Raw genomic sequence first — 19,736 nt, forward strand, 5'->3', positions numbered from 1 at the left:
TTTGAGGAGCAGCTGGTAGTCGGTGTGGCGTCTAGGAGATGTTGGACAGAGGAAAGGTAAAGATGCTGGTTGGGTGGCTGGGTGTGTGGATGGATGGATGGATGGACACATGGACAGACAGACATGACATAGATGGTTGGCCACACATAGATAGGCACACAAGTTGGTGGATAGACACATGTCTGGAGAGCTACATAGCGAGACAGAGACATGGATAGATGGATTGATACCTGGATGTGTGGATGGACGGACAGATAAACAGACAGGTGGATGGGCAGTAGGCAGGATGGATGGTTGAAGAGACAGGGCGGGGAATGGCTGGGGCTCAGACAGGACCAGGAGGAGAAGCCTTGCACAGCATGCTGTCTCCTGGAAGACTCTGTGTCGCTGAGATGAAGATGCTTCACGCTTGAGCCATGTTTTCCACCTAATGGCCACCACACTGCAATGTATCTGGTCCTTAGGCATCTTCACCATCACCATCTAAGGTGAGAGGAGGCGAATGGTGGCCCAGCTCCACAGGACAGGCAGGGCTTGTGCTCAGGATTCAGGCTCCCTGTTGGGGACACAATTCCAAGTGTCCTTAAAGGAGATAGGACATTCACTCATTACTTTGTATCTCACTTGGACAATTTTTTTCTTTTTCTTTCCTTTTTTTTTTTTTTTTTTGCAGATCCAAGACATTGTCCGGAAGCGGCAGCTGCTGACCATCTTCCGGGAAGGCAAGGATGGTCAGCAGGATGTGGATGTGGCCATCCTGCAGGCTTTGCTGAAAGGTGAGGGCCAGGGAAAGTGGGAAATGGGGGAGAGTCCAGATGGCAGGTGCTTGGGATGAGGGACCCCGGTCCCAAGGTGCCATGATGCTCTTCCTCAGAGGCATGGGCCAGGGAACCGCTGGCTGTGAGCCATACCACCTCACACTCCTGCCATCGGGAGACTCGGCAAACTCCTGGTGAGGTGACTCAAAGAGACTTACACTGAGACACTTTGCAGTCAAACTTCCAGAAGACAAGACAGAATCTTGAAGTCATCAAGAGAACAGCAACTTGTCACATACAGGGCTCCTCAGGAGGAGTGTCCGGATCTCTCATCAGGGGCTGGGGTGTGGCTCAGTTGGTGGAGGGCTTGCTGTGCATGCACAAGGCCTGGGTTCTAACCCAGCACAAAACAAAAACAAAACCAAAAAACAAATTTCTTATCAGGAGCTACAGAACCAGAAGGAAGTGGAGGGATATAGTCAAAGTACTAAAGATAACGTGTCAGCCAAGAATCCTATACCCAGAAAACCGACCTTCACAGTGAAGCAGAAACTAAGGTGTTCCCAGATACATACAAGCTGAGGGTGTTTGTTACCACTAGATCTGTGGTGTGAGAAATGCTCGGGGAGACCCGCAGAATGGCATGAAAGGACACCGGACAGGGCCTCACAGCCATCTGAAGAAATAAAGATTCCAATAAAGGTCAATACATGGACGATTACAAAAGCTAGCATCATTGTAATAATGGCTCATAACTTCAGTGACAAAGTTAGAAATCAGTGGCAGAAGTAACACTGGGAAATTCACAAATCTGTGGAAATTAATCCATACACTTTCAAACAACCAGTGAATTGAAAGAGAAATCAAAGGGACATTACAAAATACTTAGAAACCACTAAAAACGAAAACACAACACACTGAAATTCATGGAAAAAGAGTGCTAAAGGGGAGATCTTCGTCTATGAATGTTACATTAAAAAATTCAGGGGATGTGCCCAGTGGTAGAGCGCCTGCCTAGCGTATGCAGAATCCTGGGCTCAATCCTCAGGACCGAATAGTCATCTTTAAATAAGAGACCTCTCAAGCCAACAACCTAACTTTAAAACTTAAGCAACTAGGAAAAATAGGACAAACTAAAACCCACCCAAGGTTTGCAGAAGGCAGGCAATCGTGAAAACGAGAACAGAGATCAACGTCACAGAGAACAGAAACAACGGAGAACACCAAGGAGATCAAAAAGAACAACAAAACCAGTGGTCCTGTAGTTAGGTGGACTAAGGAAAAGAAAGGACTCAAATCGCTGAAGTCGAAATGAAAGTGAGGACATCATCACCAAGACGAAGGGTCTCGTTGGTATACGCCAACTGATCGGATGACCCAGATGAAGTGGACCCATTCCCGAAAACACGGAACCTACCAACACTAGACCACGAGTAAACAGAAGGCCCAAGTGCACCTATCACCAGAAAGGAGACTGGGCCAGTGACAGAGGTCTCCCCAGGAAGAAAATCCCTGGATTTGGTGGTCTCCCTGGTGAGATAGCCAAACATTTAACGAAAAACTGACACCAATCCCTCCTAAACTTTTCCAAAAAATTAAAGAGGAGGGAAGACATCCAAACTCATTCTGTGAGGTCAGCATTACCTCGATCCAACTCCAGACAAAGATGCTGCAAGAGAGAAAAGTACACAACAAGTCTTCAGCCAGGGTGCTAGGATCCACTCTTGTCATGGACAGACCTGGTCATGTAAGACCCCAACTGTGAGGCTCCTGGAGGAGGTCAGAGCAAAAGTGCCATGACATCAGATTTGGCAGCGATTTCTCGGACATGATCCCAACGGCTTAGGAAACAAAAGAAGAACAGACGAACCTAACTCATGGAAACGAGAAACCTGGTGCGTCAAAGGTCACTCTCCACAGTGAGAAGGTGATCCACACATCAGGAAAAATTCTCACATCCTACGTCAATGAGGGACTAATGGCAGGTTACAAAGAGAACTCGTACAACTCAACAATTAAAAAATCCAATTAAAAAAAGAGACACCAGAACAGGGCACGGTGGCACACACCTGTCATCCCAGCAGCTTAGGAGGCTGAGGCAGGAGGACCACAAGTTTCAAGCCAGTCTCAATAACTCTTACTCTCAGGAAAATGACTACACGATCCACCCGACTCAGGAGTCAAAGGTCATTCCTTCCAAAGGCAAAGCTCAGGGCTGAGTCAGGAGTGGACACTGCCCAGGCACACACACGTGCAGAGGGCATGTTCCCAGCACTGGACGAGACCACGTCCACGTGCATGGCTGCATGTCACAGACGCAGGTGGGACGTTGCTGACCCAGCTCAAAGTAAAAAATACAGAGGGCTGGGGGTGTGGCTCAGGGGTAGAGCACACTTGGGTTTAATCCCTAGTACCAAAAAATAAAAAATAAAAAACATAAAGACACTAGACTAGAGCGACTGTCTCCACAGAAGGCATGTGTGTGGTCAATAAATATGTGACATGGCGCTTGGCATCTCGGGCCACTAGGGACGTGCACATTCCAAATTTCTGCAAGAGACCATCTTGCATGCTTTAGGATGGTTGCTGTTAAAAACAAAGCAGAAGGGGCTGGGGTTGAGGCTCAGTGGTAGAGCGCTGGCCTTGCACGTGCGAGGCCCTGGGTTCGAGGCCCTGCACCACATAAAACTAACTAACTAAATAAAATAAAGTTAAAAAAAAACAACAACAAAGCAGAAACCAGCGTTGGTGAGGCTGTGGAGATGGAGCCCTGTGCCCTGCAGGCGGGTGCAGAGGATGGAGCCGCCGTGGAGAGCAATACAGCAGGTCCTCAAAAGGTACCAGGTGCAATTCCAAGCCCTCCAGCGACTGGGGGCACACCCAAAGGACCACAGGAGGCCTTCAGGAGGGAGCCCATTTGCCCACCATCACAGCGGCTCTATCCACAGTAGCTAGGGGCAGAGACAGCCCAGTGTCCACTCACAAGTGGAAAGATAAGCAGTATGTGGCCCGTCCACCCAATGGAACAGTATTCAGCCTCAAAAAGGAAGGCGTTTCTGGCACCTTCTACCACGCGCAGGGACCTCAGGGCAGGCTACCGAGGGATGGCAGTCATAAAAGTACAAATGCCAGTGCGTCCAGGCCCACGAGGGAGCTGGAGTCTCAAATCCAGAGTCAGCGGAATGGGTGCCACCCGGAGGGGGGCAGTGGGGGGATGGAGCTCCAGCTTCCAGGGTCAGAGGGTCTGAGGTGGGTGTGTGCGGGTGCCCGGCATCGTGGGTGAGTTGGGCACCACTGAGCCGCACACTCGCAGCACTAGGATGCCAGGCACTGTCTTGTGTGTTCAGCCACAAGGAGAGCTCGGGCAGCTGGGTGACGCTTCTGTCCTGTCTCGCGCTCGGCTCCGAGCGCCGTTCCTGCGGGCCGCCGTGTGCGCGACTGGCTCCTTTCCCTGCCGCGCAGGAACAGGGCTTTTCCGGGGGTTGTGACTACACCACCATTGCTCTTCCCACTCATTGGTGGGTGGATATTCAGGTGGTCTCCAGTTTGGGGCTGTTGGTTTTCGCTTCCCTGGGCAGAGGGGCCAGGAGAGGGACCCGTCGTCACAGTGTTTTTACTGACAGACACAGGGGTGTGTGTGGGGCGGGGCGAGGCTCAAACTCCCCTTTCTCCTGTGGATAGCGACCCACGCTTCGAGAGTGCAGCAGGACAGAGCACAGTGCTGGGTGGGCGCTGCTCCGGGCTGGCAGCGCTGAGTCTGGGCGTTCAGGTGAAGGGCCACCCTCCCGAGGCCCTGGCGCTCTGTGCACCGTGAGCTCTTCCCTCCCGTCCCTGTCACCTGTGGTGAGGGGCGTGGCTGGACTGAGGTGGGTGCGCGAGGCCCAGAGCTCAAGGTTCTCTGGCTCCAGCCTGGAGTGAAGAGAGCTTCCCGGGGCGTGTGTGTGTGTGGGGGTCCAGGCGGCTGAGTTTACCTCTGAGTCACTGAGAGGCGGTCCACCACCCCGTCCCCAGCTCCCCCTGGAGCCCCAGGTGGAGGACTGACCCCTGCCCCTCACCCGCAGCCTCTCAGAGCCAAGACCATTTTGGCCATGAGAACTGGGACCATCAACTGAAGCTGGCCGTGGCCTGGAACCGCGTGGACATCGCCCGCAGTGAGATCTTCACTGACCAGTGGCAATGGAAGGTGAGTCCCGTGGAGGGACCGGCTGGGCCCAGGAGTGCTCCTCGGAAGCCAGACCAATCCCCGGGGCGGGTGGCCGAGGCCGGCTCCGTCCTCTCCAGACTGGAGGCCAGGGCAGCCCGTCAGGTCACTGAGGTCAGCTCCGCCAGGCAGCGACCCGTGTGACGGCCACCCCCGGGCTCCCTCTCAGCCCTCAGATCTGCACCCTACGATGACGGCCGCTCTCATCTCCAACAAGCCCGAGTTCGTCAAGCTGTTCCTGGAGAACGGGGTGCGGCTGAAGGAGTTCGTCACCTGGGACACGCTGCTCTACCTGTACGAGAACCTGGAGCCCTCCTGCCTGTTCCACTGCAAGCTGCACAAGGCCCTGGCCGAGGAGCGCCTGGCCTGCGCGCCTGCCGCCCGGCTGCACATGCACCACGTGGCCCAGGTGCTGCGGGAGCTCCTGGGGGACTCCACTCAGCCGCTGTACCCCAGGCCCCGGCATAGCGACCGGCCGCGGCTCTCGCTGCCCGTGCCTCACATCAAGCTCAACGTGCGTACTGCTGACGCTGCGTCAGGCTCTGCTGGTCCTCAGAGCTCTGGGTGTTTGCAGTGGCTACACGGGCGGCCAGCGGGGGGTGGGGGGGGTGGGGGGGTGTGCGCGAACCTCAGAAATTAATGTTCTTACAGTCCTGAGGCCAGGAGTGCCAGGTCACAGTGCCCACGGGGTTGGGTGTCCCTTCCTGCTGCAGGTGGCTTCAGGTGGAGACAGGGAGGGTTGGGAGGGTGACACCCATCTCTGGTCTCTTCCTCTTATAAGGGAGCCAGTTCTGTTGAGTAGGGCCCCTCGGTAATCTCGCTTTATGTCATTACCTTCTTAAAGGCCTTGTGTCCAAATCCCAGGGTCGGGTCGCACCCCAGGTTAGGGCCTCCACAGAGAATCTTAGGGGGCCCAGCAATGCTCTTAACGCCACCTTCCTCGAAGTTCCAAGCGGTAGAGAAGGTTGGTCAGGGAAAGGGGCCAACCCTGCCGGAGCCCGGCCTGCTCCCCAGGTGCTCTTGGATTTCCTGCAGCTGGGTCAGGAACATCCCACCTGTGTCTGTGACACGTGGCCATGCACGTGGACTGCGGAGGGTGGTCTCGTCCAGCGCTGGGATCGTGTTCTCTGCACATGTGTGTGCCTGGGCAGCGTCCACTCCTGACTCAGCCCTGAGCTTTGCCAGGTGCCTTTGGAAGGAATGATCTTTGACTCCTGAGTCGGGTGGATCATGTAGTCATTTTCCTGAGAGTAGCATGTGCTTCGATTCCTGTTTTGAGCCTTGGCCCAGGTGAAGCCGAGCTGTGCTACGTGGTGCTCTGTGCCCGTGTCCTCGGGCTCCTGCCGCAGAGGGCACGAGCCTTGGGCTGCAGCTTTGTCTTGGGGCTGTGTTTGCTGTGTCCTGACATTGGCTCATGGTGGCTCTGTGGAAGCCACGGGTTTTCTTTCTCGGCTCTAGAGGCGCCTACGTGGCCGGAGCGAGGTCTTCCTCCCGGCGTGGAAGCCTGCCACGAGTGCGTGTGGCCCAGAGTCCTTTGTGAGCAGGTCTCATGACTCTCTCGGTTTCCTCTGACTGTGTCTTGGTCTGGATGCTCTGTCTCTTCTAAGATGGCACCTGGCTTTGTCTTCTGTCCACTAGGCGATTTTCTGCCTCCTCCAGGCTTGGCCACCCACCCCGGGCCCTGGCGAGCCACGCCTGACTTGGGGAGACGGGGCGGCTGCTTGGTCGCACAGACCCAGCTCTGCCCTTCTTGATGTGGGGATTGCTCTCCGCCTCTGGGAACTGTTTCCTGGCCATCTGAGAACATGACCGTGGGGCTGGGGGTGGGTTCTGGTGCTGCTGAGTGGGCTCAGTGTCTGTGCTGCTCAGGTGGGACCCTCGCTGTCCCTGCCTGTCCTGAGGTCCCCTCGCAGAGCTCACGGCCACAGTCCTGCTCGGTGACTGCAGGATCCACTCACTGAAAGAGCTAGGGTGCCATCAGATGGGCTTTGAGCGCATGGCATGTTACACGGGTCTCAGAGTGTCCGTAAAGGAGACAGATGGGTACCCCCATTCCAGAAGTTTCTCCATGTCTCTGGAACAGTGGTCCTCGAACTGCGGTGTGTGTAAGAATGACCTGGGCTGCTGAAAATACAGGCTATGGTCTCAGTCTCTGGGACAGTGACCCTGAGGCCGGGCGGGGGCAGGACGGGTGTTCCGACAGCCCTGGGTTCTGATGCCAGTGGGCCTCGGTGGGACCTGGGCTGTCTGCTGCCCCCAGGTGCAGGGAGTGAGCCTCCGGTCCCTCTACAAGCGCTCATCGGGCCATGTCACCTTCACCATGGACCCAGTTCGGGACCTTCTCATTTGGGCCATCGTCCAGAACCGCCGGGAGCTAGCGGGCATCATCTGGGCACAGGTAGTAAGACTTGCTTCTTGGAACACAACTATAGGCTATTGACCAATGGAAGGAAGCCCAGTGCCCACAGCAAGTGGGGTCCCCACAACTTGGAGGGAGGGCAGTGGGGTCTGGTCACAGCAGGACTTAGTGCCTTGTGTTGCAGAAATAAGAACTTTGCTCTAGGAAGGAAATCTTTTTATTTTATTTTTTAAATCCTGCCAATACTAAGGGACACAGCCACATCAATGTTTATAGCAGCACAAATCACAGTAGCTAAACTGTGGAGCCAACCCAGATGCCCTTTGGTAGATGAATGGATAGGGAGACTGTGGTATATATACACAGTGGAACATTACTCAGCAATAAAAGAGAATAAAATCATGGCACTTGCAGGTAAATAGGTGAGTTGGAGAGTATCAGGCTAAGTGAAGAAGCCAAACCCCCAAAACCCAAGGCCGAGTGTTTTCTTTGATATGAGGATGCTGACTCGTAATGGCGAGGGCAGTGGGGTCTGGTCACAGCAGGACTTAGTGCCTTGTGTTGCAGAAATAAGAACTTTGCTCTAGGAAGGAAATCTTTTTATTTTATTTTTTAAATCCTGCCAATACTAAGGGACACAGCCACATCAATGTTTATAGCAGCACAAATCACAGTAGCTAAACTGTGGAGCCAACCCAGATGCCCTTTGGTAGATGAATGGATAGGGAGACTGTGGTATATATACACAGTGGAACATTACTCAGCAATAAAAGAGAATAAAATCATGGCACTTGCAGGTAAATGGGTGAGTTGGAGAGTATCAGGCTAAGTGAAGAAGCCAAACCCCCAAAACCCAAGGCCGAGTGTTTTCTTTGATATGAGGATGCTGACTCGTAATGGCGATGGGGGGGCATGGGAGGAACGGAGGGACTCTGGATTGGGCAAAGGGAACGGACGGGATGGGAGGGGGCGTGGGGGTAGGAAAGACGGTGGAGGGAGTCAGACATCCTTACCCCAAGTCCACGTATGAAGACACGAATGGTGTGAAAATACTCTGTGTACAACCAGAGACTTGGAAAATCGTGCTCTGGGTGTGCCATGTGAAGTGAACTGCATTCTGCCCTCATATATAACAAACTAGAATAAATAAATGATTAAAAAAAGGCCTGCCAAGCAAACTTGTCATGTCCAGGGCCAAACTTGTCATGTCCAGGGCCAAGGCCTGTGGGAAGACTGTCCTTTGTGGCCCCTCCAGGTCCTCATAGGCCATGGTACGTGCCATGTCATCTGTCCACTAAGATAGTGCAGGGCCAGCAGATGTCTCCAAGGTCGGTGCAGCATGTGGCCATCAGCAGTGGCTGCAGGCCATTGTAACAGCCCACACTGTGCCTGGCTGTGCCTGGTCCTGGGTGGGGGTGGCCCTGGCTGGCTCCAGGCCTCACTGCTCCCCTGGTGTCCCCAGAGCCAGGACTGCATTGCCGCAGCCCTGGCGTGCAGCAAGATCCTCAAGGAGCTGTCCAAGGAGGAGGAGGACACAGACAGCTCGGAGGAGATGCTGGCCCTGGCAGACGAGTTTGAACACAGAGCCATCGGTGAGCGCTGAGGGACACTGGGCCCAGACCCTGGCTCACACACCTGCTGTCGCCCTGGGGTCCTTGCCTCTTGGCCTGGGTGTTTGGGGGCATCAGCTCCACCTGCCTGTTTTGCCCCATGTGCAAAATCTCAGTCCAGGGTGCCCTCTGGAGGGCTCGCTTTCTGACTGTCCCCAAGGCTGGGTGACTGTCACCTGCTGTTCTGACTCGGATCTTCCTCTGCCCAGGGGTCTTCACCGAGTGCTACCGGAAGGATGAAGAGAGAGCCCAGAAGCTGCTCATCCGCGTGTCGGAGGCCTGGGGGAAGACCACCTGCCTGCAGCTGGCCCTGGAGGCCAAGGACATGAAGTTCGTGTCTCACGGCGGCATCCAGGTGACCGCTGAGGGCCGCCGGCAGTGCCTGGGTGCTCTGGGACGGCCACAGCCTCCAGTTCATGCAGACGGCATAGGCGTTCATACCTGGTGACAGGGACCCCTGACATGGCCACACGCCCCCCTCCTAGGATGCCGCCTCCCAGCCCATAGATGAGGAGACCAGTGCCCAGAACAAGCAGCGGTGTGGCCAGGCGCCCTAGCCACCCCGCGGCCCCAGCAGCTGGGGGCTGAGGCAGGAGGGTAGACTCAAGGCCGGCCCCAAGGACTCAGTGAGACTCCCAGCAATTTAGCAAAACCCTGTCCCAAGCAAAAGGGCTGGAGACGTCACTCCAGGGTAAAGCGCCTCTGGGTCCCATCCCCAGGACCCATAAAGAATGAGAGGAAAAAAAGAGCCAGTGGCTGGTGGTCAGCCGTGGAGCCGGGGTTCACTCCAAAGTGGGGCTCCTGCCTAGGAGCAGCAGGAGGTCCCCAGGTGGCCCAGCAGCCGGTCAGCCTGTGGGCCTCTAGGCTTCAGGAGGGACGGGGCAGCTCACTGCTGCTGCAGAGCAGGACAAGGGCCACCACAGCCTGGCACAAGGCTTGTCCCCAACTCTGGGGGCTCCTCCCAGCACAGTGTCAGGCTGTCACCGTGTCCAGGCGGCTCCATGGGACCTGGGGAGGAGGAGTCCTGGCTCCACCCCCAGGGGCTTAGAGGGCCAGCTGAGTCCCAGGGAGAGCCTGGGACTGTGGGGCCTGGGGACCTGCGGGGATGGCCCACTGAGCTCAAGAAGGGAGGACAGACGGAGGGGAGTCACAGGTGGACCCCCCCTGGTGTGAGACCCACTGTCCACCCCTTACCACTGCCCACCGCCCAGCTCTGCCCCTCTGGAGCCTGCCAGGGCACCTGTCCTGTGCTGGCCACCTGCAGCAGGGGCTCAGAGCGCACCCTGGTGGTCACCGAGGGTGTGGTGTCACCCTGGGGTGGGATGAGAGGTGGGATCAGGGCAGGCTGGGGTGCCACCATCCCAAGACCCCCGCTGTCCACAGGCCTTCCTGACCAAGGTGTGGTGGGGCCAGCTCTGCGTGGACAACGGGCTGTGGCGGGTGATCCTGTGCATGCTGGCCTTCCCGCTGCTCTTCACTGGCCTCGTCTCCTTCAGGTGCAGCAGGGCCGCAGGCCTCGGGCTGTGGGTGGTCCTGGGGGCCCTGGGAGCAAGGGGCCTGTGTCCTGCCGCTGTGCCAGGGCCCCAGGGTGGTTGGGATGCACGTGGGCAGGAGGTGGAGGGAGGACCCACGGGCCCCACACCCACACCCCCCACAACCACGGGCCCCCCACATCCACGGGCCCCCCACATCCATGGACCTCCACACCCATGGGCCCCACACCCATGGCCCCCCACACCCATGGCCCCCCACACCCACAGACCCCCCACACTCATGGACCTCCACACCCAAGGACCCCACTCCCACGGACCCCACACCCACGGACCCCACACCCACGGACCCCACACCCATGGCCCCCCACACCCATGGCCCCCCACACCCATGGCCCCCCACATCCATGGACCTCCACACGCATGGCCCCCCACACCCATGGCCCCCCACACTCATGGGCCCCCGCACCAACAGACCCCCCACACTCATGGACCTCCACACCCAAGGACCCCATACCCACGGACCCCACACCCATGGGCCCCCACATCCATGGCCCCCCACACCCATGGGCCCTCACACCCACGGGCCCCTGCACCCACGCCTCCAAAACCCACGGACCCCCACACCCATAGCCCTGTACCCACGGACCCCCACACCCATAGCCCTGTACCCACGGGCCCCACACCCACGGGCCCCACACCCACAGCCTGTACCCATGGGCCCCACCCCCACGGGCCCCACCCCCACGCCCCCCACACTCCCGAGTGCCACCCACCTGCCAGCGCGTCCCACAGCTGAGCTTCCTGGGGACGGGGAGGTGGAGCGGATCCAGGCCCCTGGCACCGACCTGAGCCAGTCCAGGTGGCCACAGTGCCCCGAGGTCGAGAGCTTCCTGTCCTTCCTGTCCCGAGGGTGCACACCCTGTTTGGGCGGAGTAGTCTCCCATCAGGAGGGGACAGTGGTGGCTGATGGTGGCTGCAGGTGCAGGTCTGGCCCAGCACCCCCTGTGGCCTCCTCGAAGCACAGCGTCCAGTTGAGCTCTCGCCTGTTTTACTGGGAACTGGACGGGAGCCCAGGGACAGAGCTGGGGCCCCAGCCCGGGGGGCCATCTGGTCCCCCCTTATGGGGGCACCAGGAGACTCAGGTGGGCTCCACACCAGGCTGGGCTCCTGCTGCCCCCCAGTGGGAGTCACCGTGTCCGTGGCCCTGGGCAGAGGTGGAGGGGTTGACCTTTGGGTCCTCACTGTGTTGGGCTGAGGGTCCGACCCCTTCTCCTGAGGGGGTGGGTCCTGGGTCCAGAGGGCCAGAAAGACCCAGGCTGGTTGTGAGGGTCTCTCCAGAACCACCATGTGACCTCTGATGCCCGGTGACACTCCCCAACACCTTCCACTCCGGGGTCACATCTCAGGGGAGTGGGGCCCTCTGGTGGTGATGGGTGGGACTGTGGCGCCCTCGGCCCCTCACGTGCGCCCTCTGGTGTCTGCTGCCGCACCTGCAGGGAGAAGAGGCTGCAGGCCCTGGGCGGCCCGGCCCGTGCCCGGGCCTTCTTCAATGCGCCCGTGGTCATCTTCCACCTGAACATCCTGTCCTACTTTGCCTTCCTCTGCCTCCTGGCCTACGTGCTCATGGTGGACTTCCAGCCCACGCCCTCCTGGTGCGAGTGCCTCATCTACCTCTGGCTCTTCTCCCTGGTGTGCGAGGAGACGCGGCAGGTGGGCCCGCCCTGCACTCTCAGTCCTTGGACCCCTCCCCACAGTGGCACACGGTGTCCGTCGGGCACTCCCTGCCTGGGAGAGCCAGCCTGGCCGCTTTCTCACAGTGGACCCTTGGCCCGTCCCTGAGGAGCCAGTGGGGCCCTGGGCAGAGGAGGCACCCTGGTGGCCCAGGGGGGCCTGGCAGGGGCCACCCCACAGACCTCCTCCTTCCTGGCTCCAGAGGGGCTTTGGGTGGGTGTTTGGCTCTCAGCCCTGAGAAGGGTGTGGCCGGGTGTGGGGTCCTGGGCCACTCGGGCTGCGGGAACTGGGCTGGCTGAGTCCCCAGCCCCCTTCTTCCCAGCCTCAGTGCAGATTTGAGCCCAGCGAGGGAAGGGCAGGGGGCCACCCAGGACAGTGCTGCACCCAGGCCTCCTGGGTCCTCCCTGTGCGGCTGTGCAGCACTTCATTCTCACCGGACCATGTCACCAGGGACCCTCCCTGGGGCCTCAGTGCCCAGGGCTTTTACTGGGTCCTGTCACATAGACTGGTTGAGCACCCTTTGGCTGACCTTGGCTTCTCCAGAGGTCAAGTCATCCTGCACAGCCCGCCTGCCCCTCACCTCGTCTCACTGTGGGACCACCTGGAGTGGCCCCAGCCCAGGTAAATGGAGATGTGCTTGCCTGGCAGCACGTGCCCAGCTCTGCGCTCTGGGGTCACCTTCCAGGACTTCCTAAGGGCCTTTGGGCCCGGTCAACGTGGAGGGTCCCCACTGCAGATCTAAGATGCCTGCACCTAGCGGCAGCAGGTGGATGGGCTAGGCTGACGTGTCCCTCAGGGCTGGGCTAGGCCCTATGGGAGAAGGTTCTGGTCAGCGTGGCCTCTGGTTGCTGACCTCGCAGGCCTCGGAGAGAAGTCCTGCTCACCCTGGGTTGATATCCTGCCTGTTGGGGGTCCCTGGGGGGGTGCCAGCCCCAGGAAGGAAGCACAGGGCTGGACTGGGCAGGTCGGGAGAGTGCTGGTCCTGCTTGGCCAGCTGTTTCTCCCAGTGCCTCCTTCTGCAGTTGGAATCTCTCCTCGAGGGGCCAGAGGTCTCCATGCTCCCCCTGCCCAGCCTTGCAGGGGGAGCCTCAGACGAGGAACGTGCTCTTCTCCCGAGGCTCCCCTCAGACCCCGGGAGGGCATCTGCCACCAGGGGGTGGGCTCCTCCTGGGCAGCCACAGGGCTCCAGGTCCCCTCCTGGCCCCCTCCACTCTGGGCTGCCTCAGATCCCGGGGAGCTGTTGGCACGACACACACACACGCACACACGCCTCTCGCTGGGCAGGTCACGGGTTGGAGGGAGGGCTTCAGTTGGCCGCAGAGCCTGGCGAGAGCCCGCTGCCCCATGCTGCCCGCTCTGCCCTGACCCGCTCCCCGCCCCTCTCACCGCCCAGTGAGGAAGGGAGTGTGAGGTGCCCGTGTGACATGTGACATGGTGACGGCCTCTCGGCCGCCGTCTCCCGTAGCTCTTCTACGACCCCGACGAGTGCGGGCTGAGGAAGATGGCGTCTTTGTACTTCAGCGACTTCTGGAACAAGCTGGACGTGGCTGCCATCCTGCTCTTCATAGCGGGGCTGACCTGCCGGTGAGCCGCCCCAGGCCCTCTGCCCCTCCCTGTGTGGCGCCGTCCCCAGCAGCTCAGCCCCCGCCCAGGGCTGGGCTCTGCTCTGAGCCCCAGACTGCCATCGTCCCTGGGTGGTGTGATGGTCCTGCTGTGTCTGCCCACCTTGGATGGCACCCACGGGCAGGGCCACCCACTGCAGCCAGGAGTGCCCCTCCCCAGACCCCTGCTCCCCACCCCTCCTGCTGGGTCACTCTTAGCCCCTGTGGCCCTGGTCTGGGCGGCGGTGGCACCCTCTCTCCTGACCAGCACCCGGTTTCCCAGGACGTCCCCCCTGGCTGCCCGCTGAGGCTGGGCGTCTGGACCCTTCTGAAGAGAGTCCCAAGGCTCTGTCTTGACCCCGCCCTCGAGGCTCCCAGTGCTGGACGGGGGCTCGGGGCAGGCTCTGGAGCCACAGGGGTCTGGGGAGCAGAGCCTGAGGCCAGTGTCCCTGCCCTACCCTGCTGCCAGGCTCATCCCGTCCACCCTGTACCCGGGACGCATCATCCTCTCTCTGGCCTTCATCATGTTCTGCCTCCGCCTGATGCACATCTTTACTGTCAGCAAGACTCTGGGGCCCAAGATCATCATCGTGAAGCGGATGGTAAGGGAGGGGCCGCCCGGCCTGGCCTGGCGCCCTGGGCTCCCAAACCCCTCGTATCTCTGCCCCTGCGGCCCCCCCTCCGGTCATCTCGGCTGCTCTTCCCGCCTCTGCATTGGCTCCCACCCTGTTCCCCTGCGGTGCATCCCCCCGGTCGGGGTTGTTGACCCCCCTGGCCCCAGGGCCTCCCCGGGGGGTGGGTGAGCTCTATGGGGATAAGGTGGCCCAGAGCTGCTGCCCGAGGAACCTGGCCTCCCGTGTCCACGTGTGGTGGAGGCAGTCTCTTGCCACTGCTGGGCAGGCCGAGGAGCACGGGGCGCACGGCAGCCGGTGCCTGTCTCTGCAGATGAAGGACGTCTTCTTCTTCCTCTTCCTGCTGGCCGTGTGGGTGGTGTCCTTCGGGGTGGCCAAGCAGGCCATCCTCATCCACAACGAGAGCCGGGTGGACTGGATCTTCCGAGGGGTCGTCTACCACTCCTACCTCACCATCTTCGGCCAGATCCCGGCCTATATTGACGGTAGGCGCTGGGTGTGGCTGGGCCAGGACATGGGAGGGACGGGACGCTCAGGGGACGGGGAGGGCTGGGGCCACCGCTCCGTCAGCAGCTCCATGGCCCAGTAGAGGCACACGGTGTCACCAGGGAGCCAGGCTGTGGGTGTCAGCCCCAGCCCCAGTGTGAAATGCCACCTGCTGCTCTGTCCCCCCATCTGACAGGGAGCCTGTCTGTAGAGTGGCTGCTCTTTTTAAACAGCGTCCTTTCGCCTGAGCCACGTGTCAGCCACCTGCACCGCGTCCGTGCCAACGGCTCTGAGCATTTTTAGAGCCTTCACATCACCTGAGAGACGCCCCTCCCAGTCAGCAGGGCCTCCCTCCCCTCCCTGCAGCGTGGGGCACTGTGGCCTGCTTCATGTGGACCTGCGTCTGCCTCCCTGAGGTTTCTGTAAATTGGGAAATGGGTCTGGATGTGGTGTCTGGCTCCCTCTGCGGGACGCGGCGTGGCGCTTCCTTTCATTGTAGTGTATTGTGCAGGCTTTACACGGTGGCTGCTCACCCGGAGCCAACACGGGGTTGCTGCTGCCACCTGGCCCCCATGAGCGATGTGGCCGTGAACACTGATGGGAGTCCCCGTGGCCGCACTCCTATGTGCCCCCGCGAGGTCTGAGGGGGCCAGGCCCCCATCTCTCGCCAGCACCAGGACTGTCCCTGCTCATCATCGTCACAGTGGGTGGCCGTGGCAGCTTAGGGGGTCTTGACTGGCTTTCCCTTGGGCTCGGTGCCGAGCACCCCTTCCTTGGAGAATGGCTAGTCCCGCCCTTCGCCCACTTTCCCTCGGTTCTTTATTGTTTTTCTCTTGTTGAGAAGTGAGAATTGTGACACCAGACCCTCAGCACATAGAGGATTTGCATTCTGTCACCACGTCTTTCACTTTCTTTAGGAAAACACTCTCTTTGAAGCATGCAGATCTTTGATTTGGATGAAGATCAACTGAGCAATCTTTTTTTTAACCATTTGTGCTTTGTGGTCCCGTCCATGAAACCATTGTCTGACCCACGGCCACGGAGATTTTTATGTCTGCTTTTCTTCTAAGACTTTTATAGCTTTGGCTCCTTCTTCAGTCCTTTGACCATTTAAATGACCTTGGTGGGTGGCGTGGTGCCGTTCTTTCGCGTGTGGGTGTTCAGCGGTCAGGGATTGCTTGCTCACAGGACTGTCCTTTCTCACTGAATTGTCTGCATCCTTGGTGAGAGCCTGTCGACTGAAGGTCAGAGCTGACTTCTGGATGCTCGGCTCTGCCCTGTTGGTCGGCACGCCAGTCCCTCAGTAGCCCCTCACTGTCCTGCTTACTGTAGCTTTGTAGTAAGTTTGACATCGGGGGCCAGTACCCCAGCTTTGTTCCTCCTTTTACAGATTGCTTTGGCCTCTGGACCCTTGGGGTCCACATGAATTTTTGGACCAGCTCATCCATTTCTCTAAAAAAAAATCTGGAATTTGGCTTGTTACACAGAATGTCTTTTCACTTATTGAGATTTTTAGTTGATTGCAACAACAGTCTGCGGTTTCAGTGTACAAGTCTTACGCTCCTGTTAAATTTATTTCTAAGTATTTGATTTTCTCATGCTGTTGTTAATTTTCTTCTTTTAAAATCCTTTTCAACCAAATTGAATTCCCCCAGGGCTGGGACCCGTGTCTCACCATGACTGTGGCCTCAGAAGTGCCAGGTGGGGGCCTGGACCCTGACGCCTGCCAACCTGGGGCGTCTCTGGCCCTGGGCTGACCTTGGCATTCACGTGTCCTCCCTGAGGAGGTGCTTGGATGTGGAGAGATGCGCTCATTGGACTGGTCCAGGCCTGAGCTGGCGCTGCGCTCACTGGGTGTTCGGGTGCCGGGCCTTGGGGCCCTTGGCCGTGCCTGGCTGCAGGGTGCCTTCCAGCCACACCTGTGACTCTGTGTTGTCCCTGGCTTTCCCACCCCCTCCCAATGCCAGGCGTGAACTTCAACATGGACCAGTGCAGCCCCAATGGCACAGACCCCTACAAGCCCAAGTGCCCCGAGAGCGACGCAGCCGGGCAGGCGCCGGCCTTCCCCGAGTGGCTGACGGTCCTCCTGCTGTGCCTTTACCTGCTCTTCACCAACATCCTGCTGCTCAACCTCCTCATCGCCATGTTCAAGTGAGTGCCAGGGCCCTCCTGGGCCCCATACCGGCCTGTGTCCTCCCAGAGGGCCACAAGGATGCCTGTCCCATGGAGGCACCTCTAACATCCCAGGGCCACACGCATGGCCACAGCTCCCTGGTCACAGCAATACTGGCCTGTCCATGTCGCTGCTCCTGGGGCACCCAGAGCACACATGTGTCCTGCTCATCCTGGGGTGCTGACCATGCTGACCGTGCCACCTCAAGTCCATAGCTCCACCTGGGAACATGTGGTGGCCACTGGCTGCTCAGGGCTGCCCCCTGTCCCCTGAGTGTCCTGCTGTGTCCTCACCTCCTGGGCGTGCTCCTGCGGCCCCTGCAGACCCCTCTGATGGTGTGTGCTGAGGCGTCCATGAGACCCGTTCCTGGCACTGAGGCCCTGTGCAGCCTGCCTGTCCACCTGTCAAGCTGACCCCACACGTCCCCCCATTTCACAGTGGTTTTGTGTGTCACCCACAGCCATGGGTCAGCTCTTTGTGGGTAGCATCCCCTGGGACCCACAGAGCAGAGGTGACCTGCAGCTCCCTAGGGAGGGGCTTGAATAACCCCACCCCAGGATCTCCCCATCTAACCTGAAGAAGCTGTGGCCATGGGGTGGTGAGGGGCCTTCGCAGACGGGATGACGTCCAGGGTCCTGAGATGGGAGATGACCCCGGGTCACCTGGGTGGTCCCAACATAGCAGGTCCAGGGGCCTCTGGACCATGGGAACGGCAAGGGACAGACCTTCCCGGAGCTGCAGGAGGAACAGCCCTGTGTCGCCTGGAGTGGGCTAGGGAGGCTCTGCCCTCCAGAAGCCCAGGAGCACTATGGGATAGTATCCAGGCACCAAGTTTGTGGCGACTTGTTACAGCAGCCATAGGAAGCTGATACAGTAGCTCTTCCTTCTCTTTGAAAATATCTAGGAGTTAAAAAAAATACTTGGTGTTTTGAAACATTCCATCTTATTAGAACTTTGCTGTTTTGTTGGTGAAACAAAAGATACAAAACAGGTGACCTGTCCTGCCCACCTGGGTGGACGCCCTCATCTCGGCCCCAGGACCTCCCTCTACTGTCGATCTCTGGTTAGTGTAGCAGCTGCTAGCCAGGGTGTGGGAGCCCATTAGGCTTCTGTGGGTCTGGAGCTCAGGGAATGCTGGGATGGCTTAAGAGGAGTCGGAAAGCAGGAGACACGAAGAATGAAAACCTGGTGCTGGGGCCGGGTCCCAGAACCCCAGGGCGTCTCGGGCTCCCTGATCCGCTGCTGGCCTGGGAGTGAGCAGCCCCGCCAAGGAGAGCTCAGCCCGCCAGTGGCACTCCCCGAAATTCAGAAAGCCCTTTGGGCACCCCGCCCTGCCCACCTCTGCAGGCAGGCTCCAGGGACTTGTGGCCTCTGGAAGTCCTTCCCCTCCTAGCGTGTCAGGTGCCCATCTCCCCTTTCATCGGCTGAGTCCTGGGATGGCCCCCTGTGTTGACATCGAGAGTCCTCCCCACTTGAACTGAGAACTAGAGGCCAGGCTGGCAGGAAGGCCAGTCGTCTGTCTGGGACATCCTCTGCCAGGCCAGCCCAAGACACCTAGATGGTGGTGTCTGCACACAGCTCGGGGTGACACAGCTGGTGTCAGATCAACATATCATCCCTCCCAGAGGTCGATGGCAATTGGTGTCTGTCCCCCCTTCTGCCATGTAAGAAGGCTTTTGGCATCTGAGAGCCACGTGGCTTATCTGCTTTCTCACCGGGCTCTCAGGAGGCTGGTCCACCTCGTCTCATGTCCCACGCTGTCCCCCTGTGCCGGCTGCTTCTGCTGTCCACGGGCACCCACAAGACACCTGCGTCTGTCTCCTGCAGACATACTGACTGCCCGTCCCCCTCACCTCCCTGCCAGCTACACGTTCCAGCAGGTCCAGGAGCACACGGACCAGATCTGGAAGTTCCAGCGCCATGACCTGATAGAGGAGTACCACGGCCGGCCACCTGCGCCACCCCCCTTCATCCTCCTCAGCCACCTGCAGCTCCTGGTCAAGAGGGTGGTGCTGAAGATCCCAGCCAAGAGGCACAAGCAGCTCAGTGAGTGCCCTCCTGCCGGGCACACGTGCAGCCACCCTGGGCACAGGCGGGGACCTGGGGGTGGGGGTGGCAGCTCCAATTTTTTGGTTCCTAAGAAGACCGGAGACTCAGCAGGCACACTGACCGCTCAGACCCATGGGGGCAGTGGGGCAGAGGGGGTGACAGACCCAGGGCCCCAGGGCTGGGCCTCAGGTGGGCTCAAGTCCCCTCTGTCTGACCCAGCCCTGTCCCGACAGAGAACAAGCTGGAGAAGAACGAGGAGGCAGCCCTCCTGTCCTGGGAGATGTACCTGAAGGAGAACTACCTGCAGAACCGGCAGTGCCAGCTCCAGCAGCAGCCGGAGCAGAGGATCCAGGACATCAGCAGCAAGTACGGAGGCCCGGCGGCCAGGGGAGCCACTGCCATCCACAGGGACCAAAGGGCCATCTCACCTGGGCAGGCCCAGGCCCGTGCCATGGAGGGAGAACTGGGTGTCACTGTGCCCAGACTCGAGCAAGTGGGGTATCTGTGCCCAGCTCGCCCAGCACAGAAGGTGGAAGGGGCTTTGGCCGTCAGCTCACATCACCAGGACCCTTGCTGCCCGGGCCCTGGGGGTCCTAGGGCAGCTGGGTGATGGAAGGAAGACCTGGTGGGCTGGAGGAGGAGG

General features: G+C 59.3%; 1 protein-coding gene across 2 annotated transcripts in view; it reads left to right on the top strand.

The window, feature by feature from the left end:
• Trpm2 (transient receptor potential cation channel subfamily M member 2) overlaps positions 1-19,736 on the top strand; it is a 52,878-nt gene that overhangs the window by 15,768 nt on the left and 17,374 nt on the right. For both annotated transcript variants that reach the window (XM_026410078.2, XM_077795067.1), the window contains exons 9-22: positions 674-776; positions 4,820-4,941; positions 5,129-5,473; positions 7,220-7,357; positions 8,781-8,910; positions 9,138-9,283; positions 10,312-10,424; positions 11,918-12,131; positions 13,618-13,736; positions 14,223-14,355; positions 14,699-14,870; positions 16,839-17,022; positions 18,909-19,090; positions 19,327-19,459. In XM_026410078.2, coding sequence (XP_026265863.2) covers positions 674-776; positions 4,820-4,941; positions 5,129-5,473; positions 7,220-7,357; positions 8,781-8,910; positions 9,138-9,283; positions 10,312-10,424; positions 11,918-12,131; positions 13,618-13,736; positions 14,223-14,355; positions 14,699-14,870; positions 16,839-17,022; positions 18,909-19,090; positions 19,327-19,459 — 2,234 coding nt within the window. The remainder of the gene's footprint in view (positions 1-673; positions 777-4,819; positions 4,942-5,128; positions 5,474-7,219; positions 7,358-8,780; positions 8,911-9,137; positions 9,284-10,311; positions 10,425-11,917; positions 12,132-13,617; positions 13,737-14,222; positions 14,356-14,698; positions 14,871-16,838; positions 17,023-18,908; positions 19,091-19,326; positions 19,460-19,736) is intronic.

The sequence above is a fragment of the Urocitellus parryii genome, chromosome 2 (assembly GCF_045843805.1).
Source record: "Urocitellus parryii isolate mUroPar1 chromosome 2, mUroPar1.hap1, whole genome shotgun sequence".
Lineage (NCBI taxonomy): Eukaryota > Metazoa > Chordata > Mammalia > Rodentia > Sciuridae > Urocitellus > Urocitellus parryii.